The sequence below is a fragment of the Panthera tigris genome, chromosome E2, assembly GCF_018350195.1.
Source record: "Panthera tigris isolate Pti1 chromosome E2, P.tigris_Pti1_mat1.1, whole genome shotgun sequence".
Lineage (NCBI taxonomy): Eukaryota > Metazoa > Chordata > Mammalia > Carnivora > Felidae > Panthera > Panthera tigris.
Window position 1 is genome coordinate 13,423,638 of NC_056674.1, and position 25,042 is coordinate 13,448,679.

The 25,042-nt window shown below is 56.6% G+C and overlaps 2 protein-coding genes and 1 long non-coding RNA gene across 3 annotated transcripts in view; 1 reads left to right on the forward strand and 2 right to left on the reverse strand.

The window, feature by feature from the left end:
- On the forward strand, nucleotides 1–11,876 carry LOC122234052. Its single transcript, XR_006211767.1, has 5 exons — nucleotides 1–120; nucleotides 2,186–2,262; nucleotides 7,438–7,727; nucleotides 10,854–10,963; nucleotides 11,646–11,876. It is a non-coding gene; the product is annotated as an uncharacterized LOC122234052 (long non-coding RNA).
- Nucleotides 339–1,813, reverse strand: CNFN (cornifelin). Its single transcript, XM_042968771.1, has 4 exons — nucleotides 1,734–1,813; nucleotides 1,171–1,281; nucleotides 625–761; nucleotides 339–524 (listed from the first exon to the last, which is right to left on the reverse strand). The coding sequence occupies exons 1-4, from the start codon at nucleotides 1,768–1,770 to the stop codon at nucleotides 435–437; spliced, it is 375 nt and encodes a 124-aa protein (XP_042824705.1). The 5' UTR covers nucleotides 1,771–1,813; the 3' UTR covers nucleotides 339–434.
- Nucleotides 11,194–25,042, reverse strand: part of LIPE (lipase E, hormone sensitive type) — an 18,186-nt gene continuing 4,337 nt past the window's right edge. Inside the window, exons 2-10 of the mRNA XM_042968767.1 lie at nucleotides 19,366–19,901; nucleotides 17,153–17,243; nucleotides 16,885–17,030; nucleotides 16,504–16,689; nucleotides 16,039–16,333; nucleotides 15,013–15,240; nucleotides 14,622–14,798; nucleotides 11,939–12,357; nucleotides 11,194–11,511 (exon numbers count right to left, since the gene is read on the reverse strand). Of these exons, the coding sequence (XP_042824701.1) occupies nucleotides 11,263–11,511; nucleotides 11,939–12,357; nucleotides 14,622–14,798; nucleotides 15,013–15,240; nucleotides 16,039–16,333; nucleotides 16,504–16,689; nucleotides 16,885–17,030; nucleotides 17,153–17,243; nucleotides 19,366–19,901 (2,327 nt within the window). The 3' untranslated portion in view covers nucleotides 11,194–11,262. The remainder of the gene's footprint in view (nucleotides 11,512–11,938; nucleotides 12,358–14,621; nucleotides 14,799–15,012; nucleotides 15,241–16,038; nucleotides 16,334–16,503; nucleotides 16,690–16,884; nucleotides 17,031–17,152; nucleotides 17,244–19,365; nucleotides 19,902–25,042) is intronic.

Sequence of the window (25,042 nt, forward strand, 5' to 3'; positions counted from 1 at the left end):
TTGAAGGGGGGTGGGTCTCCCAATTTTTTCCTTTGGGCGTGTAACCTCTACCAAGGCAGCTTTTTCTGGTTTTGCTTATTTGAAGGATCCGCACACAACTTCACTTGGGCAGCTGAAGGGGTTAGTGGTTTCACTTTGTTAATGACCCACTCGTTTAGAGGGGTAAGACTTGCCAAGGTCACACGCAGCAGGTGGGGTGGGGGGCAAGGATCTGACTCTGGAACTCCTCCTTCCACACCTAGGCATCTTCCCTGTGTCCCCACACCCCTCACCAAACCTCCTCCACCCAGATTCCTTCCCTGGGACACAAATAATGTAGGCGGAGTTGGTTTTCAGGTTTTTATTGTGGGTGTATTTCTGGTAGCGGGATAGGGCGGAGGGGCAGAGGAGGCCCAGCGCGACAGGTGGAAAAGGAGGAGGGATGGGGGGCTTCCTTACTCCCGGATCTTCAATTCCCGCGCCATCTGACAGAGGGCGCAGGGCAAACAAAAGGTGAGGGCCGCCCAGTCGTGCCCGACAGAGCCCTAGAGGGTGGGAGAGAGAGGTTAGGGGCCCCGCCAGGGTCCCAGGAGGCCCGTCCCCCAGCCCCCTGCTCCGCGCCCCCCCCCCCCCCCCCGCGCGCACCTGGATGTGGTAGCGCTCCCGCATGCCGGTGCGCAGGGAGTGCAGGCCTCCGGGCAGGTAGGGCGCGCAGCAGCACTCCCCGAAGTCGTCCGAGATGCGGCAGGCGAGGCACAGAGGGGCGAAAGTGCCGCACAGACCTGGGGCGGGCGCGGGGCAGTCAGAGCGGGACCCACCGGGCGCCCCGGCCCCCTCCGCCTCGGGGAGAGGCGAGGCTGATGGTCCGCGGCGCCAAATCCGCCAAATCGAGGGTCCCAGAGGGGATCCGGGGACCCAGCGGGAGTGGTTTAGAGGTTGGGAGATAGGGTTTGGAGAGGGAGCTGGGGCCGCAACAAGGAAAGTTGAGGGTGCAAGGGGTTGAGGGTCCGAGGGGAAGCTGGAAGGTGTGAGGTTAGGATCCTAGGGAATGTCGGAGGTGGGAGTTAGGGGTGAGGTTTAGAGTGTGGGAATTCGGGGTCCAAGGAAGGGAGCCGGAGTGGGGTTAGTAGGGCCTGGGAAGGGGTTGGAGGTGACCTTCCCCCTCTCCTGGAGGGAGCTGCAGGCACTCACAGACAGGCATGTCGTTGCAGCAGTCTGTGAGTCCGGTGTGCCAGTCACTGAGCTGGGTCTGGTAGCAGCTGCTGGCACACTGGGGCTGGCTGGTCACTGGGTAGGACATGGCTGCGAAGGAAGGTAGTGGGCCGGAGTGAGCGGGAGGCTGCCAGCCTCTCCCCACATCCCTGCCCCCGGAGCCCCTTCCTCTGCCGGGCAGTGTGGGCGGGGCCACCAGGCCGCCCGCGGAGGGGACACCACTGCACCTCCCCCGTCCTCTCTGCTACATTTGGGCACTGACACCCCAGTTTGTCCCCGTTGCCACTGCCTCCTGCACATCTGGTTGAGCTGTGGGTGGGGAACTCATGCACGTCTGGGGAAGGGTGGGTGCCACATCTGGGTGGGGCTGAGACGTGGTGTTGCCTCCTCCACGTCTGGGCCTGGGGTGCTGGGTTCCTGCATTTCCAGGGGCCTCTGGGGTGCGATCAGGCGCCGTCTGTCTTCGAAGCCAGGGTGCCCAGGGGAGGGAAGCTGCCGGGTTCCGGGACTGGAAGGGTTGCTGGTTCATCCAGTGATCCCACCTTTGCCTTTCACGTTGTCGTGCATCTCAAACTGCATCTTGCCGGCCCTGGGAAGGTGGCGTTGGGGGCGGCAGAGGTAGCGGCGGTGACAGTGGCCGAATCTGTCCAAGGGAGGCTGGATACTGGGGAAGGGGCAGGCACGGAGTAGGGGCACTGGGGGCTGGGTTCTCAGGGGGAAGGGAGCTGGGGAGAAAGAGGCCAAGTCAGCCTGCCAGCTAGGAGAAACATGGAGTAGGGATGTATGGGGAGGGGCGAGAAACTCGCCCGTCTCTGTACAGCTGCCCGACAGACCCCAGAGGACCTTCCTCATACCAGAGGCAGAGCTGGAGAGAGAGGCCAAGAAACAGACAGGCAGAGTCAGAGACGAGGGGGGAAAGAGATCAGAGCCAGGTGCCCATCGAGATGCCGCCAATAACACTCACACCTGCTTAGCGCTTTGACTTCTCTGCAAGCCCATTTCACAGATGGAACACTGAGGCTCACAGAGGTGAAGAGAAAAACCCCACATCTGATGGCCCAGGCCAAAGGGGTGAGTAGAAAGGGTGCTGGGCCCCGGGGCTTCCAAATTCAACCCGGCACCACTCACACTGAGAAGGTGGACACCGAGGGCATGGAGAAAGACAGCAATGTCCACAGAGACGGTCAGAGATATGCAAAGAGACAGAGATGTCAGTGGAGTGGAGAGAGAGAACAGAGGGCTGTGGGCAGATGCTCATACCTGCAGGACAGCGATGGCGATGAGGCAGACAGGTGTGGGTGACCTGGACACTGAGTTCTCAGTCTCAGGTTGGTAGCTGCTTATATTGGGGCGGGCCACGTGGCCCTGGGCGGGGCTCTGACAGAGGTGCCCAGGGAGCCAAGCCGGTCTGGCTGACCCTCTTCCCCCACCCCCCCCCAGGAACTTCCCCTCCCTCCCTCTCCATCCCCAATCCCCCCACTTCCCCCTCAAGCTCTTATGGGACCTAGAAAATCAGGAAGGGGGCCAGGGGTGCTGGAAGGGGAGAGGGCAGAGAGGGAGAGACAGATGGGGGGGGGTAGGGAGAGAAGGCAGAGGGGAGGTGCAAGGGGCCACAGTACAGAGACCCACAGGCAGGGAGGACAGAGAGAAGGGAGGGAATGGGGGACACAGAGACAGAAGGGGAGGCCTAGATGGGAGAGAGAAGGAGACTCAGAGAGATGATGAGAGATAAAGACAGAGCGATGGAGAGAGAGATGCGGAGACAAAGAAGGACATAGATCTGTGGAGAAACAGGCAAAGGGGAGTCAGATTCAGAGGGAGGCACAGAGGTGGAGGGGTGGAGGGGCAGGGAGGTGGAGGAGGGGATGGGGATGCGGGAGAGTGCAGTGGGGGCTTCTCCTGTCATCCTCAGTGAGGTTCCCACTTTCCTGGAAGAGGGGGCATTGTCCCCCATTCGAGGCCACCATGCACATGGGGGGAGCAGTGTGTTTTGGGGGTGACTCATGCTGAAACTAAAGTAAATAAACACAACTCACCCCACCTTCAAATTGGGAAGGGAGGAGGTTGGGAACTGAGAAGATGTGGTTCCAGAAAGAGGTGGATGTGATCCAGGACACTGGGGTAACTAAATGGGGGGGGTCTTCATCCAGGCCCCTAACAGAGGACAGAGAGGGGCTCAGATTCTGGGTCTGAGGGAGGAGGGCTGGGGGTGCAGACTCTTGGGTTAGGCTAAACCGCAGGGGTGTGCAGGGGTCCTGGCATTTTTGGCTGCTGGGCTCCTGAGGGGTGAAAGAGCGAGGGACCTGGATGCCTGAGTCACCAAAGTCTGCCCCCAACAGGCCTGGCGTGGTTGGAAGTGACTCAGTGAGGGAAACAGCATTAGAGCCGGGTGGGGTTTCCAGCACGGGTGTCACCCAAAAAATGTAGGAGGCACTGGAAAATTGGGGTGTCACCTCCAGAGAAGGTGGTGTTGTCACCCCACTGGGAATGGGTATGGAGTGATGGCAAGTGGATCACCCTGTCCGCCTGGGATCCCAGCTTTTCCCTCACCTCCTGATTCAACATGCCAGGACCCAAGCCTTGGTCTCCCAGCACCACCCAGGTGGCTTGCTGTCCTTGTCCCCAGACTTAAGGGCGGCACTCAGCATTTTGCTGGTATGTGTCCATCACTTGGTTCAGGAGGCTGACTGTCTGGGGAACATCTCTCCACCTCTGGTCTATTGTCCTTGTGCCTCCATCTCTGCATCTTTGTTTCGCCAGCTCTGAATCTCCCTTTCCTCATCTCTGCAAATCTGTTTCCAAGTTTCCCTGGTTCTGTCTCCCCACCTCTGAGTCTCTGCTTCCCCAAGCTCTGTGTCTCTTGCCCTCATCCCAGGGTCTCTGCCTCCCATCTCTGTGTCTCTCTCCATCTTCAGCCCCCTCCCTGCAAGGAGGCAGCCAGAGGGCCCCATCCCCCAACTGTCCAGACCATGGGCTGCAGGTGATTCAGGGTCAGTCATCTCTGAGGACCCCAGGCCTCCCAGGATGACAACCTGAGTTGTCCTCAAGTCTCCTCTTCCACTCTGACACAGCGTGGGGGCTGCAATTAGACAGCAGCTCACTAAGATGAGGAAATTGGGTGGGGAAGTTGTGAGGTGGCCTGTTTAGGGGTGAGGAGGAGGGTGGGAGCAGGAACAGAGGCCTGGGGGCTGACGAGAGACCATGGTGGTCTCCAGGGACCTGCCATGCATCCCCTCAATGGAGTCACCAGAAAAATATAGGACACCCAGTTAAATTTGAATTTCAGGCAAACAACAACAACAACAAGAATTTTTTTTAGCATAAGTATGTTCCATACAATATTTGGGATATACTTATACTAGAAAAGGTATTTGTTGTTCATCTGAAATTCACATTCAACTGGGTGTCCTGTATTTTTATCTGCTAAACCTGGAACCCTGCCTTCAAAGACAGAGGAGAGGAATCCAAGTCCCTGGCCCTTCTTTTTCCAGAACCCAGGATCCCAGGCACCCAGCCCTCCCTCCTCAGGACCTGAGAGTCCAGGTTCCGGTTCCCCTCTTGTTCTCCCCTAAAATCCATATTGGGGGCACCAAGCCCCTATTCCCTCAGAGCCCAGGAGTCCAGGCTCCCAGCCCCTTTCTCTCCAGCATCCAAGCAACCAGGTCAGGTCTGGGTCCAGTTGCCCAATGTGGGTTTCATAAGGTAGGTGATGCCATCCATGGCCCTGGAGGAACCAGTCAGGCAGAGCGGACAAGTGAGGTTGCCCCCTCTTCCCATCCTATTCCTGCTGCTTCCTCGAGGGCCAGCCCAGGGGGCTGGGAGCAGAACGGGAGGGACTCAGTGGAGTTCAGGGTGGGACATGGTGTCTGGGTTTGGGTGTGGCGTGTGCCTCTCTTTCTGGGTGTTGTGTGTCCTTGGGGGTTGTGACGATGTCTCAGTGTGCTCTGGGGCGTGACACGTGAGGGGGTCTTTTCTATTTGTGTGTCTATATTGTCCTTCTACGATTCTACCCACTGTCCATCTTGTTCAGGTGTGGTCAGTTGTCATGGTTCTCCAATCCTGACTGGATGAAGGCAGGAGTTCTTTATTGAATGGGTTGTGTGATGGATTCTAGAGCCAGAAAACCCGAGTTCAAATCCTGACAGCCTCTTCCTGCCTTTAGCAAATCACTAAGCTTCCCGGGACCTCCATTTGTCCATCTGCAAAATGAGCTGTTGCAAATAAAGTGGTTGAGAGGACTGGACGAGTTAATCCGTGCAAAGTGCTTAGAATTGTGCCTCGCACACAGGAAGCATTTTGTGTTTATGCTGGTGATGATGGTGAGGTGCTGTTCTAGTCTCTGGAGATACTGGAGTCACGGAGTAGGAAATGAAACCACGTCTGCATCTGCTCGTGGGCCTGGTAGGGACTGAGTGAGTGGCCTCTCGGTGGCTGGATGGGCGTGTAACTGCACACCTGGGGTGTCTGTTTTGCATGTGAAATAGACTATTTCTGTGTTGTCAGTAAGGGTGATTGATTGTGTGCTTATGTTTATGTTTGTGTTTGTAGGTGACTGTGCGTGGTGCCTGTGATTCTCTGTGTGGGTGCAAATGAAGGTCACACTAAGCAGGTATTGAGGGCACGTTTGGTGTGATCTTGCATTTCTGACTCTGAGGTGCCAGGATGTGTCTGTGTCTGTATTTGCGGTGTTGAGAACCCCTCTCCCAGCTATTCCTTTCCATGTCCCACAGGTGACCCTGGGAGGGTGACTCCTCCCAAAATGAGCCTCAGTTTCTTCTTATTAGGGATGGGCGGGAGGGCTCAGTGGCCTCTGAAGAAATGCCTGTGTGAAAGGGAAGGTGGGAGGAGATGGGTGAGGCCAGGGAGAGGCTGAGAAACATGATGGGGATAGAGATGGCCAGGGTGGGCACAGCGGAAGACCTGCACAGAGAGATGTTTGCCCATCCCTTCGAGGGGCATTCGCTGGGCTCCTGCAATGTGCCAAGACCTCTGGTGGGCATTGGTTCAAGGTCTGAGGGAAAGCAGAGAGAGCCAGAGAGATGAAGACCTACCAAGAAAGCTGTTGGCCCCAGGGTGGCCCACCTGTGTCCACGGTGGGCTTAGTGACAGTTCCGAGTGATGGAGACACAGTGATGGAGAGGGACCGAGAGGACCCTGCCCCTCCCCTGTCCTTCCTGAGGCCTCATCTGTCCAGATGAAAGAACAGAGGCCATGGGGGGAAAGTCCCCTCCCAGACTGGGGGCACCCCCATGAATCATTTTCTTATCCTCTCCTAATAGGATAATGACACACCTGCCCCTTCCTAATCACTATTTTTGACCCCAACTGGGCCCAACGCCCACAGTGAGAAGGGTTAGACAAGTCTGGTATTTTGGAATCAGGAGAGGAAATGCCTGAAAGTCCTAGTCCTTGGTCCTTCCAATCCCAGAACCTAGGAGTCCTAGGCCCCAGCCCCCTCCCCCTCCCCCCAGGAATCCTTGCTCTTAGCCCCTCTCCTTTGTTTGCTGTCTACCTTTTCTAATCTCTGTGGGCCTGTCTTTTATCTCTTTGTCTATTAATCTCCATGTGTGTTTTGTGTCTCTCCTGTTTCTTTACATCTGCATCTTGATTCCTCCTCACTGGGCATCAATTTTCTCACTTGTAAAATGGGGATTATAGTAATAATAATCTGATCTCTTAGAACTGTAACGAGAAAGACAGGAGATAATTATATAAAATGCTTTGCATAGAACCGGAGTCACAGTGAACCCCATACAAGAGAGCTCTATTATAATTATTGTTTTCAATATTTTAATCTCTCTTGGTATCTATGTTTTTCTCCTCGTCTCCATGTGTCTCCTCCCACTCTGGGTTCCCTTTTAGGGGATGTGGAAAAGGCCTATTGAGGCCAGAGCTTCCCCTAAGCCGCCTCCTCTTCGTCTCTCTTCTAAGCCCTACCTCAAGACCCACAACTCTTGCCTGGGGACAAGGCCTGGCTCCGATCCCATAGATAGCCACGTAAGATCCTGAACCCCAAATCTGTCATCCCTGGGCAGGCCCGTGACTCTTTGGGAGTACCCGTCCCTACACCCCGACCGTTCAGGTTCCCAGCTCCCTCCTCCCTCAAGATTCAACCATTCAGAAGTCTAGGTTCTTCAGACCTTCCTCCCTCAGACGCCGGTGCACGTGGCCAGAAACCACATTCTGGGCCCTTTTGCAATCCACCACGCCTTCAGCTACCACCCCTCTGCGTTTTTTCCCCCCGAGGCGGGCCTGACTTGAAGGACGCTAGCTGTGATAAGCCCTCCTTGACGTCAATCACCATCCTCCAGCCAGTAGACGCTCCGCCTTCCACCTCCCTGGGCCACTCAAGGCACGTTCCGCGGCAGGCGGGGCCCACAGCCTAAATCGGACAGCGATAGGCTCTGGGAGACGCCAGTCTCCGCGAGTCTCTGCCAGTCTGCCAATAGGACGGGCAGCTGCGGGGTGGGATTCCCACGGCGCACCGCAGAGGCTGGAACTGCTCGCGAGGGAAACAGGTTCGGCGTGTCCAGTCGGTAAGCCCTTTCCAGCACGCCCAGTATTGGGATTCTGGACATAGTTCGGAAGGGAAACGGGGAGGCTTTGTGGGGTTCGAAGCGGAAGGGGCAGCTTAGCTGGCATTTTGCCTCACCGTGCATTTTGCCTTGTTGGGGAAACTGAGTCCGGGATGCACAGCCCCATTCATCCCTCCGTTCCGTTCCTCACACCCTAAACCTGATTCTCGTCTGCTCCTACCCGGCCTGCACACGCATCCGTGTGTCTTTCCTGCCGTCATTCTCCCACTGATTTCCAGTTTCCTCCTATTGCCACTCACTCGCTCGCTCATCACACACTCAGCCACCTATTACTTAAACACTTCCTGAGGTTTCCAGGGTGCCGGGCCTTATGCTGGGCGATGGTGGTGACCAAGATGAGTCAGGCCCAGGCCCTGCCCTCAAGGATCCCCTGTCAGATGGGAGGACAGACACGTTGATGGGCAGGGTGTGCCAGAGGTGGGAGAGTCCAGGCGTCTTTTTTGGCTTTGCTGGATCCGGAAGAGGTTTCCAGAGGAGGGGACATTGGCACTGGATCTTGGAGGAACAGGAAGTGTCAAGCAAAGGTGAAGGGCGTGTGGGAGGGTGTTTCAGCACAAGCATAAAAAGGGAGGCATGCAGGAGTATTACTATGTGTAGGTGCCCAAGAAGAAGGCCTGTCAGGTCCATGTTGTGGTGGGGTAACTGTAAGACTGGAAGCGGATGAAGAAGGCTAACCTCAGCAGCTTAGACTTTGTCCTGGGGTGGGGTGGTAGTGGGGAGCCATGGAAGGATTTAGAGCAGGGGAAGACCAGGTCAGAGCTGGAGCCAGAAATGGAGAAAGGAGATTGGAAGCCAGTAGCCCACAAGGTGGCTTGGGCAGGGACCTAGGCAGGAGAGGATGAGGCCAGAGGCTGAAGGCATAAGGCCAAGATTCAGGAGGCAGAAACTACAGAATATGGGGCTTGATGGGCTATGGGACAAGGGGGTGTCCAGGACAAGAACCAGAGTTCTGACCTGGGGTATACAGGGGGACGATGGAGCCATTCCTGACATGGGGACAGGAAACAGGAGCAGGTTGGTGGGTGGAAGGCTGTTTTGGGAGAGATGAACAAGGGGTCCTGTGAGCTCACCAGGGGGAACAGGACCTTCAGGGAGAACTCTGGGCTATGGCTCCCCCCCCCCCCATCATAGAAGTCACTTACTGGGTGAATGAGGGCCTCCGAGGTTAGGGTCCCCCTGTGCCCATCCTCTTAGGAAATTTTTTGTGTGTGTGCTTCTGCATTTTCAGTCTCTCCCTCTCTCCCTCTCTTCCTTCCTTCCTTCCTTCCTTCCTTCCTTCCTTCCTTCCTTCCTTCCTTCCTTCCTTCCTTCCCTGGAAGCATTAAAAACATGTTCTATCATCTCTAAATACACACATACACACACACACACACACACCTATATCAAGCTCCCTTGAATTACTTTTCATCCCTTTTACAGCTGAAGACTTATGGTACCCACTGGCTAAATCTCTTACCTTCCACTCCCTCCTGAGCCCTCCATGTCTGGCTGCCTACATCCCATGGCCTTGCTCTGGACAAGGTCACCAAGGACCCTCCTCCCTGCTGAGGCATGATGATACTTCCATCCTCATCTGACTCAGACCACTCCCTCCCACCCCAAATTCCCTTCGCTATACATCCTGTTTCCTGGTTAGCCTCTTTCCTTTCTGGCTGCTCCTTAGAACCTCCAGGACTCACCTTTTATTGCCTACCCCTTTACTGGGGACCATGGTCATCAGGGCTCTCTCTGTCCTGGCCCTCTGCTCATCCTACCTATCCACTCTTCCCAGAAAGGTTCTAGTTCCTCAGTTCCCACCAGAAGTGAGCACCCAGCCTGCTCTCCTGCCTCCTGCTGCCTCCTGGATGTCCCCCCAACCAATTGTCGCACAAAGACCTTTTGATCTCTCCTTGTGCAAAACAGCTCTCAGTACCCGCCCCCTCCCCCACTCCCCTTGTACATACCTGAGCCTCTTCCCAGTAAAGACACAGTTTTACTGTCCATCTGCTCCCTGGCTAGGTCCAAGTGCCATTTTCATCCCCTTGCTCTCTTGTAACATCTTTCTACCCTCAATAAGTCCTTTTCAGCCTCAGTTATGGCTCTTACTCCTACTCCCTACTCTCATGGCCTCTGCCCCAGCTCGTGCCTTTTCTTCCTTGTCCTCAGCCTCCTCTGCCTCCAGGGTCCCAGTCTTGTCCTCTTTAGTCCATTCCCCAATGTCCCAGCAGGCTCTTTCAGTGCCTTAGCTGATCCTGTCCCTTCCTTGCTCAAAGCCCTTTTGTGACTTCTATTGCCCTCCAGTTAGTCCAGATTGTACCCCAGGCCCTTCAAAGATCTGCTCTTGCTGGCAACCCCGAGCCTCTCAGGCCACTCCCTACTTTGCACCCAACCTTCTGGCCAGGCAGAGGCTTTGGTAACTGCCCCTTGGCTCTCATAACTTTGCATGATTCTTCTGCATAGCAAACTTGTGCTCACCCTTTAAGGTCAAGGTCAAATCACCTCCTCTCTGAAGCCCTCCTTGTCTACCACAGATGGAGCCTGTGTGGACTGTGACAGCCTGTGTCTGCGTTTCTCTGCCTACCCTCCCTGAGTCCCTTGAGGGCAGGCCCTGGATAGAAATCATTTCTGTTCCAAATCTAGGGCCTACAAAAGGACAAGGCCTCAGGGTCTTAGTTGAGGGACTGAGTGACTGTCATAGCTGGGCAGGGCTTGGGCTTCCAGTTTTGGGGATGACTGGTTTGTTTCTGGTATCCTGTTCTATTTGCTGCAGTTCTCTAGGGAGTTTGGGTTTTCTTTTCGTGGTGGGTGCTGAGACAGGGTTTGTAAAGGGGAGTCACTGAGAACCCAGAGCCCTCTGGTACACCACCTAGACTAAGTCTGAAGGGGAGGTGGGTCCGTGCTTATAGCGTCCAATCCCTCTGCACCCGAGAATCCAGGCCCTTACTCAGGACCCAGACGTTGGGTACCCAGCTTTCTACTGCCAGGTTTCTCGGTTCCCAGCAGCAGCATCTGATGCTGCCCCCTGGTGGGCGACACCCGACTACTTGCAAGAGGCCAAACTAATTAAATACATTTTTATTTACAAAGGAACAAAACCAAACCGACGGGCGAGGTAGGGCCAGGCCCCCGCCCTGCGTCGGTCACAGCAGCAGTAGAAGGCAATGATGGAGTGCAGCTCTGGCTGTCTACGGAGACTGGTTTGTGTGCCCCCTCCCCCGCCCCCCCTGGCCAGGGTCTCAGCTTGCGGCCCCGCCTCCCCCCCCCCCCCCCCCCCGCCCCGAGCCGTCCCCCCACCTTAAGGCACAGCCTGCCCCTCCCGCCCGCCCCCCACCCCGAGGGAGGGCCGGATGGGCCAGAAGCCCCTCGCGGGGGTCCCCGCAGCCTAACGGGGGGGGGGGGGGGGTGGGCATTCACCACGGAGGCCGGCTTAGATGGAAACAAGAGGCCTTTAGTGTCGCCCCCCGCAACCCTATCTTCCTGCGCGGCCGGCTCTGGCTCAGACCCGCGGCTCGGTGGGTGCGGCGGGCGCGGCGGGCGCGGCGGGCGCGGCGGGCTGAGTGAGGATGAGACGGATGCGTTCAACGCACAGCGCCGCGGCCTGGCGCGTTTCCCGGCACAGCGCCGCCAGGCTCAGGAAGCCGTGCGGCAGGTCCTCCACCACGCACAGCGTCACGGGCTTGCCCAGGCCGCGCAGCCGCCGCGCGAACATGACCGAGTCGTCCAGCATGGGGTCCAGCGCGCACGCCTGTGGGGCACAGCAAGGGGCAGAGGAAGGAGGGGAGGAGCCAGGAGACGGGAGGGAGGCGGGGAGTGGGAGAATGAGCTGCTGCCCAGCTTCTCCCTTCCCCTAGAGACACCCCCTCTCTTCCCCTTACTCAGCTGCCCCTGGGCGCTCCACAAGATCTCGAGAAGGAATGGCAGCCTTGACTCCCTTTCAGCCCTCCTGTCGTCAGGCATGCACTCCTGGTGGCACACCTCTCCCTTCAGATGTCAGGCAGCTTACTTTTCCCCTCCCGCTGCTCCCGGTCTCTCCTCCCCAGGTGCACCTGCGCACACCTGCTCCTCTTCCCCCCTCCCCTCCCGGGTCTCTCCTCCCCGAGTGCTCCTGCACCCACCTGCCACGCCCCCCCCCCCCCCCCCCACCGGGCACACAGTCCCTATGTGGCGCTCACCACAATGTGCACGGGCGGCAGGCTCTGTAGCATGCTGTCAGGTGCCAGCAGTGGCGACATGAAGGGGTTCTTGACGATGGGTGAGGAGTAGATGGGCATCCGAGTGGGGCCCTGGCTGGCGCGCCTGGGGTGGAAACCCTCAGGGAAGTTGGCAAGCACGCCCTGGCCTCTGTCCTTGGCCCTCAGCTCACCTGGTGCTTTAGCGTCTTTGCGTGCATCAGGGCCAGGTAAGAAGTTGACGTTGGAGGGCACGGAGGGGCCCAGTGTCTCTGCAGACAGTGACAGCTCAGGGCTGCCCGATGTGTCAGAGTTGCCCTTTAGGCTCAGGTCATGTAGTGTCAGGCTCTTGAAGGAGTCCGTGCCCAGCGGGCCCTCGGGCTGGGCCAGTGCTGCCTCAGACACACTGCGCCGCATTGGTTCTGCAAGAGGGGCAGGGGCAGGTGGCCAGCGGGGCCACGCGTATCAGCCCGGCTCTGTGGGCTGCCTGTGTGAGTGGCTGGCAGGGAAGATCACGGGAAGGGCAGCGGCCTCTGGAGGAGGAGCCGCATCCTAGGGCAGTGGAGGCCCAGTGTTCCCCCACACTCCCTCCTTGGGGATGGGTAGGGAGCCCCAGACGTCCCAAGCTGCAACTCCAAGGGGGAGGTGAAAGGAGTCACGTGGTTGTGGAGGTGGAGGTGTGTGTGGTGACTGGGAAGGTTAAATGCAAGTCAGTTTATCTCTGGGAGCCTCAGTTTCCTCTTCTGTACAAAGAGGCAATAAAAATAGTCCTCGCCTGTAGGGCGCCTGGATGGCTCAGTCAGTTAAGTGACTGACTCTTGGTTTTGGCTCAGGTCATGATCACACGGTTGGTGAGATCGAGCCCCACGTGGGGCTCTGCACTGATAGCAGATCAGATTCTCTCTCTCCCTCTCTCCTTTCTCACTCTCTCTCTCAAAATAAACTTAAAAAAAAGAGCAAAAATAGTCTTGACCTACTAGGAGGCAGTAAAGACTCAGTGGGATGAGGTACTGCTCCCCGCTGGGAGGTCGTGCTGTATCATGTTTTATTACTAGGCCTGGTGCCTGGTTCCAACCACCTCCCTGACCCCAGCGTGAGGCCCAGCCAACTTGTTAGAGCCACTCAACATGGAGGCCGTGAGCAGATCAAAATAGAGTAGTGAGCAGGGCCACATGACTTGAAAGGAGGCCGTGTTCACGAGGAGCTAAAGAGAGTCTTGGGAGCCTGTTCAGTTCCCAGGGATCCCACACCTATAGCCGTGTAGATCTGCTCCCCACAATTCCTTCATGTCCTTTAGTTTTACCCCTTCCTTTTGAATGGCCAGGCTAGCAAGTGCCCAGATGATGCCGAGGTGCGTTTCGACCCACGTGGTACGCCCCACCTTGGCCTCAACTCCATTAATTTGAGGATATCCATGCTGCTTGCCCCTAGGGCCGGGACCCTACATTTTTCAGGTTTCTATTTTATTTTATCTTTTGTCTTTATAAATCCATGAAGGCACAATGTGAGATGATATAAGAATGACTGCATAAGGGCTCTGTGACCCCGGGGGGGGGGTGGGGGGTCACTGGAACAGAACTACTGGCCAGAGTCACAGGGCACAGCCTGTCAGGGGTGCTGGGCTCTCCTAGGAGCACCTACTGTGTGTCAGGTTTGGGCTGGGAGCTTGGCACAACCGGTGCGTGACGTCCCTACAACAACCTCATGAGGCAGGTACTCTTGTGCCTCATTTCACGGAGGAGCAAAGAAAGGCTCACAGTGGACCTCGCCACGGTCACCCAGGTCACCTAGCAAGCAGCGAGCTCCCACTACAGCAGCTTGCTAGGCTGGTGCTTATCCCTCTAGGGCCTGCACTTGTCTCCTTTACCCTACCAGGAAAGCCTCAGGGTTCAGTGGTCCCAGATCTCTTTTGTTTTTGTGTGTATTTATTTGCATCCATTTGAATATCCTAAAATTTAAAAGGTTAAAGTAAAACACATTCAATTGGAATACTTTTCTGAATAGGAATGGTATCTACTTTCGAATCTGCACTCTCTGTTATTCAGAAAATACTGTTGGTTTGCTGGAGATAGAAAATAAGTTCAGTTGGCTACACTTTAAAATCATTAAAATGTTTAAACAAAAAAATGGTGGGAAAAAATAGATCCTTGGATGGAAGTGAGTTTTGGCTGCCTGAGGATCCTGCCACGCACTCAAGGCTGGGAACCTCTGCTGATCTCCCCACCCCAGGCTCCTAGGCCAGCCCCTGGAGCGAGGTATTACCCCCATGTGTCTCTGTTAAAAGTCTGGAAAGAATCTAGGAAGGCTGGATTCCCAGCTCAAGGCCCAAGCAATTTGAGTGGCATTCTCTGGATTGAAAATCAGCACATGTGGCAGGCCTTCGGAGTCATTTCCCAGTGTTCTTTTCTGCGATGGACTGTTTGGAAAGCTAAATGCTATAGTTCTCGGGAGTTCTGAGATAACCCGGTAGACCAGAAGTCCTAGAAATTCTAGGATGTGGACCATCATGGAAAATCAAGGCTTTGTGGTAGTTGCCAGGGATAAATGGGGGTTAGAGCCAGAAGGTGATCTCTGCTTCCCTGAGCACCCCAGGACACAGCTCCTTTCCTCCCCTAGGACTTTTGGTGTGCCAGGCTGCCCCTGCTGCCGACCCTGAATGTGTGTGTGAGGGGAGGGCTTTACTCACCTGCCATGGGCACTGAGTTCGTATGGGACTTGTGCCCACTCAGGTCCAGGAAGGAGTGGAGCCATGAGGAGGCACCCAGGCGGAGGTCTCGGAAGAGCAGGGCTGTGTCCCGCTGCACCAGCCCCATCATGCCCAGCGCTTTCTGGTTCGGGTCGGAGTGGTCCTCTGTCTCTCCACCTGTGGAGTATATGTGGGGGGCTGAGGCCTAGTCTCAACACCCGGAACTTGAGGCATCTCTGCCCCCAGGGACCCAAGAATATCTGATGGCTTCAGTAGGGACAAGGAGACTCAGATTTCCTCTCTTCAGCCCCAGGACACTGGGCTCTAGCCCCTGTCCCTGCAGGATCCAAGCAGCCCTCCAGCCCCCCAGCTCTGTGGGTAGTGGCCTTACCAGCATAGGCGCTGACACACTTGGTGAGCACACTGAGGGGCAGCAGCGGGTCCATGAGGCTCAGAAGGCGGGAGGGAGAGGCGGTAGATTGTAGCATTGTGGCCGGGTAAGCTGCCATGATGCCATCTGGCACCCGCACCCCGAAGGCTGCTGCCCTCAGGGACATGGTAAAGCAGAGGTTCCCACCTGCGCTGTCCCCTGCGAGGCATATCCGCTCCCCCGTTGAGCCTGGGTTGGAGAGGGCTTGGTCAGCCTGGCAGGGAGGAACTCAAGCTCTGAGCCAGGAGCACTGGACTGTCAGAAGTGGGGTATGGCGGCCCCAACCCCAGAGTCTAGCCAACTGCAATTTTAGAGATTGGTAAACTGAGGCGCGGATTTGGCGGGATAGTGGACAGGGGATCAGGTGGACTGAGATGTGGAGATTGGGAAGCTCTGTGAAGCTAAGAGGCTGGAGGTCAGAAGCAAGGAGGCCAGATTCTGGGAAAGGGGAGACCAAAGGCCCATTTAGGACAGGGGTGCAGCTGAGGCCTGGAGATGGAAGGGCAGGGTTCAGCTGACCTTGCAAAAGAGCCACATCCCTGTGCCCTGGGGCTTGACCCCACCCTGCCTGGTACCTCTGAAGATGTCAGAAGCAGGAGGTCAGAGGAATGGAAGAATGGGCTGGAGCAAGGGCTAGGAGGCTGGCAGCGCAGGACAGGGGGGTGGAGAAACAGCAGGAGAAGAGAGAAGATCAGAGGTGATGGAGAAGTGGGGGTGGGGTGGGGTGTCAGGGCTGGAGGCGGGGAGCAGGAAGCAGAAGGAGGAAGTGGTTAAGATGGAAGGTCTGGGGACCAGTGGGGCAGGAGGGGGGCGAACAGGTAGCAGGAGTAGGAGGGTGGTAGGAGGTAGGAGAGGGGAGGCAGGGGGTGCAAGACTGAGGCCTGGGCACATACATGGCCCACTTTCCACGCAGTGTGGGGTGGGGGCTGCAGCAGGCTGGGGTGCGAGCAGGGACAGGGGTGGGTGCAGTGAGGGGCCGGGGCTCACCGAGGAGGGCGCAGTGCTTGACAGCCCAGCAGTAAGCATAGAAGCACTCCTCCAGTGCCCGGGGGAAGGGGGCCTCGGGGGCCAGGGAGTAGTCGATGGAGAGGATGGGGGTGCCCAGCTCCTGGGCCCAACTCTTGAGGTAGGGCTCGTGGGATTTGGAAGTCTGGGCCACGAAGCCGCCGCCATGGATGTGCACCACCAGGGACTGTGAACGGGGAGCCTGCTGGGGGCGTGGCCGCAGCTCCAGGCTCCGGGGACCCTCGGACTTCACCAGGCTGCTGAGCTCCTCGCTGTCCTGGGGGGTGAGGGAGGAGGATGTGGGTGAGGCTGGGGCGGCCCATCTAGGCCTCACCCACCAAGGGGGTGTGCTCAGAGAAACAGGATGGGGGGCAGGTGTAAGCAGTGAAAGGTGGGAGGGCATCTGGAGAGGGGGCTGCCTGTGCTCCTTGGCTCTGTATCTCCTACCTGTCCTTCACGTAGGTCATAGGAGATGAGCCTGACAAGGACCGGCCCTGGGCCCGTGTGCGCCAGCGGGGGTGAGATGGTGACTGTGAGCTTGGGGTCAGCAGTCAGCGGCATTTCAAAGGCCTCTGGTGGCAGACTGAGCAGGCGGCTTACTCTCACGGTGGTGGATGTCATGTTCGCTAGAGACTGGCGGGAGGAGACAGGAGGGGCACTGGGGAGAAGCTGCTTGCAGGGGTTCCTCTCATGCCTCCCCTCTGATCCCCACCCTCATCCCATCCTTTCTATCACATCACATCCCAGGCTTAGAGCCCTGCAGAGGCCTGATGTGACCTGGGATGGGTCTTTGGGCCCCAGTGTGCCCATCTTATAACAGGTGCTCACCGATAGCACCTCTATTTCAGTGATGTTCCAGAAGGCTTTCCAGAAGTGCACATCTAGGTTCTGTATGATCCGCTCAAACTCAGCCCCGCGTAGCTCTGGGTCGATGGCGAAGCGGCCGCTGGTGAAGAGGGAGCTGGCTGTCACACCTAGGGGTTGGGAGAGGTGTCAGGGAGCCTGGCGGGAAGGGGGCAGTTAGGGGTAGAAGTGGAAGCAGGAGGAGGGACAGGGAGGGAGGTGAGGCTGCAGGCAGGGTCCGGCCAGGGCTCACCAAGGCCTGTTTCCTTGCGCTTATAGTGCTCCCCGAAGGACACCAGCCCGATGGAGATGGTCTGCAGGAATGGCCGGATGGCGGGCGTGAACTGTGGAGAGATGCCGCTGTGTCACCTACTGCCCAGGAGGGACCGGAGGCAGGCAGGAGTGGGGGGCAGAGATGTGGTTTGGGGGGAGACGTGGTCATTCAACACACATTTAGTGAGCTCCAGTACTGCTCTAGGTGCCTTCACAGAGCTGATGTCAAAGAGAAGGCTGACAATAAGGAAATAAAGGCATATGTTTTATGATGTTATGTTTAATGACTAATGCTTTGAAAAGACAGTAGGTGGAGGGGACATGGAGTGATGACTAGGGTATCTAGGAGGGCACTTAGACGGGTATCTAGGAGGGCACTTGAGAAGGGATCCAGAGGAAGTGAGGGAATGCTGTTCCCTGCAGGGGACACGGCAAGTGCAAAGGCTCTGAGGCCGTCTGTGCTTGGCGTGGATAACACGTGTCGCTGGAGCAGAGTGAACCAGGGGAGAGGGGCAGTGGCTGAGGTCAGAGAAGCAAAGGGGGCTCACTTAGGGCTTAAGGAATTTGTATTTATTCCAGATGTGGGTGGAGCCATGGAGGGCTGGGAGTAAGGTGATGCAGGGATTTCCTGAAAGTCAGTGAGGACAGAGAGGAGGCCAGGCAGATGGGAACCAGTTCCTGGGCAGCAGGAAGACAGACAGGAGATGGTCAGAGACAGAAAGGGCCAGAGATCTTGAGGCAGAAAGACAGCCAAATGGAGAATGCGTCTGAGAGAGGAGCTGGGCAGCCAAGACAAGATGGGGGTGGGGGTGGCTGGGTACAAGATCAGAGGGAAAAAAGCCACAGGAAGCTGGGCAAGGGGCCAGCAGGGTTCTTTTGTTCATTTAACAAATATTGGCCTATATCCTACTGTGTGCTAAGTACTTGAACAGGAGCTGAACAAGAGCCACACAGGAGGCCTCTGTTCTGCTGGGCTGACATTTTACAGGGGGGGAGCTGTCCTGCAGCACAGCAGCTGGGCCCTCAGAGAATAGCTGTCAGGCATGACCTTGCCCCTGGCCAGGGGCCCAGTGGGCCAGAGGGCACAGTGGTGCCTGGCCATTGTGGCTGGAATGCTGGCTTGTGTGGCCCCAGGGTTTCTCTCCCGTGACTCCAAGGTCCTGGCTGGGACACAGGGAGGAGCCAGCTGGCTCAGCTGGGCTGATCAATATTTGTGGGGTCAGTTTAGGTGAAAGGAATTTCCCAGGAACACCCAGGTCGGGTTGGTGAGGACAGGCCGCCCTGTGGGGAAGCGTGGAAAGGTGGGGTGGGATGAAGGCTGAGGGTCGGCCAAGATCAGCTGGGGAGTTGCAGGGTTGGGGCAGGCACAGAGAGGATCTGAAGGATCTGGAGGCTGAGGGACCCTGTACTGACCTCACACAGTAGCCAAGTTGTTCTTGAGCCCCAAGGACCCCCAATTCTCAGTCCCCAAACTACTTTTCCTATGAGTCTAAAGGCTCCCAGGCTGCCTTCCTGTCAGTGCAGAGATGAGTGGTATCTCCCTGGGGGTGGTTGGGGTGGGCAGAGGGTGGGAGAAGACCTGGGAGTTAGGGCCCTGGTTCAGGGAGGAGAGATCTTCCTTGCTGTCACCAACTTAGATGTGCTCCTCGGCCTTCCCCGTGGCCTGAAAATCCTGATTCTATAGCTTCTTAGGTGAGCCAAAAAGCCCAGGCCAACCAGGGTCCAGCTGAACAGCTGTGACGAGGGCCCCTTGAGCCTCTGTAGAATGGGAGCTAGCGCGCTTCCTCCTTCCTGCCCCAGCCTCCAGTGGGGATGACTGAACGGGGTGTGCTCTTATAAACAGGCCTTTGAGGACATTATTAACTACCTTTCTAAGGAGTCTCAAATGATTTCAGGGGCCAGATAGGTCATAGAAAAGAGTGAACAAATCTCCTGAGTTTGGGACAATAGAGAGCAGTGGGGATCCTGGTGCAAAAAGCTATGTGAGTTAAAGATTTCTTACCGCACGGTGGAATTGGCCCGGGGGCCACAAGTTTGAGACCCCCAGTGCCGTTGTTCGAGCCCTAGACAGTGTCCCCATTCTGAATCTACTATTTCCAGAACCCAGTAATACTGACCACTGTGGGTATCGAACTATGCCATTGGGCCAGGTCAGGGGCCTGTGGGCCCAGAGAAACAGGGCAGGGAGCTCACCTGGAAGCCCAGGCAGCGGCCATAGAAGCAGCCCTTATGCAGAGTGACGTACTCGCGCAGGAAGTCAGCAGTGAGCCCCTCGTCGCCCTCAAAGAAGAGTCCGCCGGGCTGGTTGGTGGCCAGCAGGTGCTGGGCATAGTAGGCTAGGGCCCGGAGCTGGGTGAGGGCAGCCAGGTAGGCCTCGAGTTCTGCTAGGTTGTGGCTGGTGCGGAAGAAGATGCTGCGGCGGTTGGAGGCCACGTAGCGCGATTTGTGTAGCAGGTGCGCCAGGCAGCAGCGGGCTGTGTGCACCAGGCTCCGGTACCCATTGGCTGGCGTCTCTGCGTCCAGGTCAAAGAGGTGCGCCACGCTCAGCAGGCGGCCCAGGGCTGGCTCCAGCCCCAGCGCCTGCTCCCGGATGCCCGCAAAGACTCCCGACAGCCGTCTTGCTGTTTCCCCAGGGCCCTGGCTCGAGAAGAAGGCCATGTTGTCTTCCGCCAGAGTCACCAGCGACTGTGTCATCGTGTGCAGGTCCATGCTGTGCGTGAGCCGTGAGGCTGTGGGCCAGTTGGGAGGCCCGATTAGGCAGGGCTGGACCACCCCTCCTCCCTCGGACCCAAGGGTGAAGTCGGGGGCCCCATCCCCTTCTTTTTCAGGCCCCCTTCCCGCCTCCTTCTCAGGCCCCAGGCATCACCCATAGACCCTTCCCTTCCACCAGTATTGAGAGAGCTCAGCCCTCTGTCCCCCCATCTACCTGGTGGTGTCCCAGGACCTTGGTCTCAAGCCCAATTCTCTTCCTGAACCCAGTTCATAATTCTAGCCTTACCTGTAGCTGAGGAGTCACTCCTGCCCCCTCCTGGTGCCTCAAGTCTGGCTGTGGAACCCCCTCCAAACTTAGCTGCCTCTCTGTTCCTCTGTGGAATATCCACAACTTGGTCCCACTCCTCCCCAGCTGGGTCCCCTGGCCTCCAGTCCTCTCCGCTTGGCTTAGATTTCACGGGCCAGCCCCACTCCCCTGCCTGGAACAGCAGTACTCACCGCTGCCATTAGCGTTGGGCCCACTCTGTGCCAGGCCTGCTCTTAGAACTTTCTGTGTGTGTGTGCTCATTTAGTGCTTGTTAACCCTGAGACCCAGACTGCCTCCGTTTGCGTTTCAAGTATTATTGGTAGCATCCCCATTTTACAAAGAAACTGAGACTCAGAGGTGTTCAGTAAGAAGCTGAAGCTTGCATTGAAAGCGGCAGCGCAGAATTCAAACCCAGATCTCTGGGTGGAGGGCCTTTACTTACACTGGTCTCCTTCCCAGGGCTCTGGAGGCTGGGCCTTTAGTTATGGCCCTCAAAAACTTGCCCTGGCACCTGGTGGCTCAGTCGGTTAAGCATCCTACTTCAGCTCAGGTCAGGATCTCAAAATCTATGAGTTTGAGCCCAGCATCAGGCTCTGTGCTGACAGCTCGGAGCCTGGAGCCTGCTTCAGATTCTATGTCTCCCTCCTCTCTGCCCCTCCCCTGCTTGCACTCTGTCTCTCTCTCTCTCTCAAAATAAATAAACGTTTAAAAAAATAAGAAAAAAATCCGAACCTTGCCCTGGACTAGGTCCGACTCCCCACACTTCAGGATCCCTGGTGATTTTCCCTCTGGGACCCCTGTACTGTCACTCAGGCCCTGGACAACTACTTTTGTCCCCTTTGGTGGAGATGGTGCCCTCTGCTCCAGAGATTTCCTTCCTGAAGCCCACTCAGCACCTTGCCTGGATTCTGGGTGGATGGCCCCCTCTGCTCCCAGAAGAAGGTGTCTCCCCTCCATTCCAGGCCCTGGAGTTTTACGGTGCCCATTCCTGTCTCTCAGCAGGAGGGTACACTCACCCCTCCCAGACCTCTTCTGAGCTCCCCCAGGCTGAGCTGCCGGCTGGGCCCGACGGACTGTGGCTAGTGCCAGTAGCTGCCTGGGGCGATAAACTGGGGAGAGGCCAAGCCTTCCTAGGGTGTGGCCACTCGCTCCACCTCCCATCCAGAAGGGACAGTGAGACCACGTGCTGTAAACACAGCAGGGAGCCCAACTCCCTGTCCCCTCTGCTTGTTCCCAGGCCCAGCTCAAATGGGAGTCCTTGTCCCAGGCTCCTCTGCCTTGGAGACCAGGAGTCCAGGCCCCAGCCCCTCCTCCCTTGGACCCAGGAGTCCACACACCCAACCCCCTCAACAGTTAGAAACTGAGTTATCTAGCTTGTCAACCCTCTTCTCTCTCGTAGGAGCCAGGAGTTTTTGCCACAGTCCTGAACAAGCTGACCCCTCTCACCCAGCCAGGCTGCCCTCCCTCTCCCCAAGGTGGATTCAGGGAGCAAAGGCCCAGTGATCTCAGCAACCACCCCCCAGGCTGGCCCTGGCACAGCCGGCCCCGGCTGCTGGGGGGAGACATAGGGTAGCCGGCTCTGCCTGGCACTCTGGAGAGGACAAAAGCCGATTAAGGGCAGTGCCAAGCTCAGCCGGGGGTTCTGCGCCATAGGTCCTACCGTGTGGTGTTCCACGCCTGCCACTTCCCCTTCACAGGCCATCCTGCTGTGACTGTCATTCCTACCTCACGTATGGGACGCTGAGGCTCCAAGAAATACTTTACCTATCTTATTTCCTGTGCTCCTTGCCTGGCCAGCTCTTTCCGGCCCTTCAGGCCTCAGCTTGCCACATCCTCAAAGAGGACGTTCCTCCCCAACTGCGATACACGCCCCCATCATTACTTTCTGCCATCATACCTGTTTTTCTGCCTGGGATTTACACATTTGCAATTATACATGTTTGTTTACTCATGTTTGTTGTTTGTCTCCCCCCAGGCAAGAACCAGACTTCACAGAGCTGTGAAGCTTATATTGTAGAGGTGGAACTCTTTAGGAAAAAAAAATAGAAAATCACAAACACAAACTTAGATAGAGGGCTCTGAAGGGGTCTGCACAAACGAGAGGCCTTGAGGCCTCAGTGACACTTGCTTGGATGTAGGTGAACCCTGGGTCTCTCCTCCTTGATTATCATCCCCACTGGGGCAGGGGATGGCCCCAGGGCTCATCATGGGGGTCTGGTGCGTAGTAGGGAAGAAAGTCAAAGTGGGGGCAGAAGCAGGTGAATGGGAGCTTGGGAGAGGACCACCCTTCCTCAGGGCAGACAAACAGATGGACAGAGGCCTCTGGAGATGGTTCTAAGCTTGGTGGCCAGGTGAGCAGGGATGAGCCTCGAGCGGTGGGGAGAAGGCTGAGTCCCAGGCCCTCTGGACTCCAGGTCCCTGCCCTTCGCCCCATTCTAGGCAGCTCCCTGGGGGCTAAGCTGGGTGGAACCAGGAGGACGGGATGTTGAGGTTGCCAGAAACTCGCCAAGAATCTCAGGCAGAGGGCACTGGGGCAGAGGCAGGGGCACATGGCCTGCCTGTGGGTACCGACTGGGTCAGAAGTAGGACTGAGGAGTTCTGCTGCCTGGGCACCAGCCCTTTGCCCCAAAGAGCCACAGGACAGCTGGACCCAGCCTGGATTTGGGCCCCCAGGGACTGAGCAGCGGTGAGAAGCGTGGTAGAGAAGGAAGCTCGGGGAGGATGGAGGAGGAAGGGCCAGGTCTGAGGCCTGGATGCGGCAAGGGCTTCTGGAGGGGAGAGGCCTTCAGGGCACATGCTGGGTTGGGGGGCAGCAAGTGCTCCAGGCACGGTTCTCCGTGTGCTTTTCAGGAAGTGACACATTTCATTCTCTGCACAACCCATGGTGTAGGGACCATTATAGCCCTTTTACGGCAGATGAGAAAACAGAGATGCAGAGAAGGCCATGACCGCCCACGGTCACAGGGCCAGCGAAGATGGCTCAGCTTGTCTCTTCAGAGTGTGTGTTTCTCCTCTCTGTCATGTCTCAGCTGGCCACCTTCTGGGTGGTCAGGTGTGAATGTGTCTTTGAGGCTCAGACAGATGCACATATGTATGTCCATACACGTATGTCATGCTTAGGGTTTGCCTGGCCTGTGTTCATGGATGGGCACGATGTGTTGATGTTTTTCCCAGTCTGTGTGTTTTTATGTTTCTCAGTATGTCTAAGGCATGTTTGTATGTATGTGTCATGGCCCATGTTTCTTAGCCCCAGAGTTTATCTGTGTCTGCATTTTTCTTGGCCTGTGGGATTGCACGGGCAAGTGTCTGTATATGTATGGACGTATATACTCATATTTGTGTGCGTCCTGGTGTGTGTGTGTGTGTGTGTGGCCACTTCCCACTCCTATCCAATGCATCACGAAGTCCTGTCCACTCTGCCCCTCTAGAAACCTCTGGAATCTAGCCTTTCTCCCACCTTCATGGACCCCTCATCTAGATGTTTGTAACAAGTCTTTGTGTGTCTCTGATTTTGCCCTCTTCAGTCTCTTCTCCACCTAGGATCCAGAGGATCTTTCTAGGACTTCAGTCTGGGCACATACTCCTAACCTTGCAACACCCCCACCCTTGCTGTCAGGATAAAGCCCCAAATCCTGGACACAGCCTCCCAAACCAGGCGCCATCTGGGCCCTCTGCCCACCCAGCCCCCACTTCCTCCCTCCCTTGCTGAGCTCTCTCTGTGCTGTAATGAGCCACTTCATTGGGCCTCAAGGTCTCTGCCTGTGCTGTCCCCTTGGCCTCCCTGCCCCTCTTGCCCGCAGTCAACACTTCTCATCCTTGGGTCCAATGTCACCGTCCTGGGAAGCCTCCCTCTCACATTTTCTCAGCACTTTCCCTCTTGTATTTGCCACAGTTTATAATTATATATGATTTGTGGGATTATTTGATTAATGACTGTGTCCCCAGCTCAAATGTGAGTCTGTCCTCACCACTGAGAGCCCAGGCCTGACATAAGTAAACATTCAGTGAATGTCTGTTGAATGAATCTATGTGATTGGAGCTTTTGGGGTCCATAATCAAGGTTGGGGCACAGAGCAGTTTTGAGTTCGCACACCCCTGCCCTCAGGAAGCTGGGCTGGCCATCCCTCTGCCTCACTGGCCAGATAAGGAAGCCCAGGTGACCTTGCTTTTTCAGAGTCTCAGTTTTGTCACCTCAGAAATGGGGTGATCATAATGACACTAGAACCATTGATTACTGGCAAGATCAAACTGATGACTAGGATTGCTCCAGCCAGCCTGGATGCCCTCAGGGCAGGGGCGGGGTCTGATTCATCCTACTGAGGCCTGGCACCAGGGCAGAGCCTCAGGAAATGACAGGTGACTCTCAGGGCTTGTGGAATGAGCCTTTGTGGGAATAAGGGCCTTTGGGTTTGTGAGTAGGACTGGCTCAGCCCTGTGCAAGGTGCCCTACCCAGGAGGATTCTGACTCCTCACAACAACCCTCAAGGCAGCACGATTATTATTATCCCAGTGTTACAGTTCACACATTCCTTCACTTCAATAAATATTTCAGTGCCTCTGTGACTGGGATATCAGGCTATGAAAGTGCGGGTAAACAAGGCAGGTACAGTCCCCCCCTTAGGGAACTCACTGTGTAATGGGGAGTAACAGTAATAATAACCTCCACCTCTCATGCACGCTTGCTGTGTGCCAGTGCCAAATGTGCCACCCTCATTCAAACCTCACAACCGCCCTTACCAGTCAGGGAGTCCTATCACTGTGTCCATTTTATAGCTCAGAAAGTTGAAACAGAAAGAGGAAGCCTGTTGCCCAGCACCACAGTTTATGACTCCAGGAACCAAGCCTCCAAAG

Excerpts from the sequence above, each read along its gene's own strand:
- CNFN (XM_042968771.1), bottom strand. The coding sequence starts at position 1,770 with ATGCAGTTTGAGATGCACGACAACGTGAAAGGCAAAG. Across the intron at positions 1,282-1,733 it reads CGACAACGTGAAAGGCAAAG|CCATGTCCTACCCAGTGACC; the intron begins GTGGGATCACTG and ends CTTCCTTCGCAG. Across the intron at positions 525-624 it reads GGGAGCGCTACCACATCCAG|GGCTCTGTCGGGCACGACTG; the intron begins GTGCGCGCGGGG and ends CCCACCCTCTAG.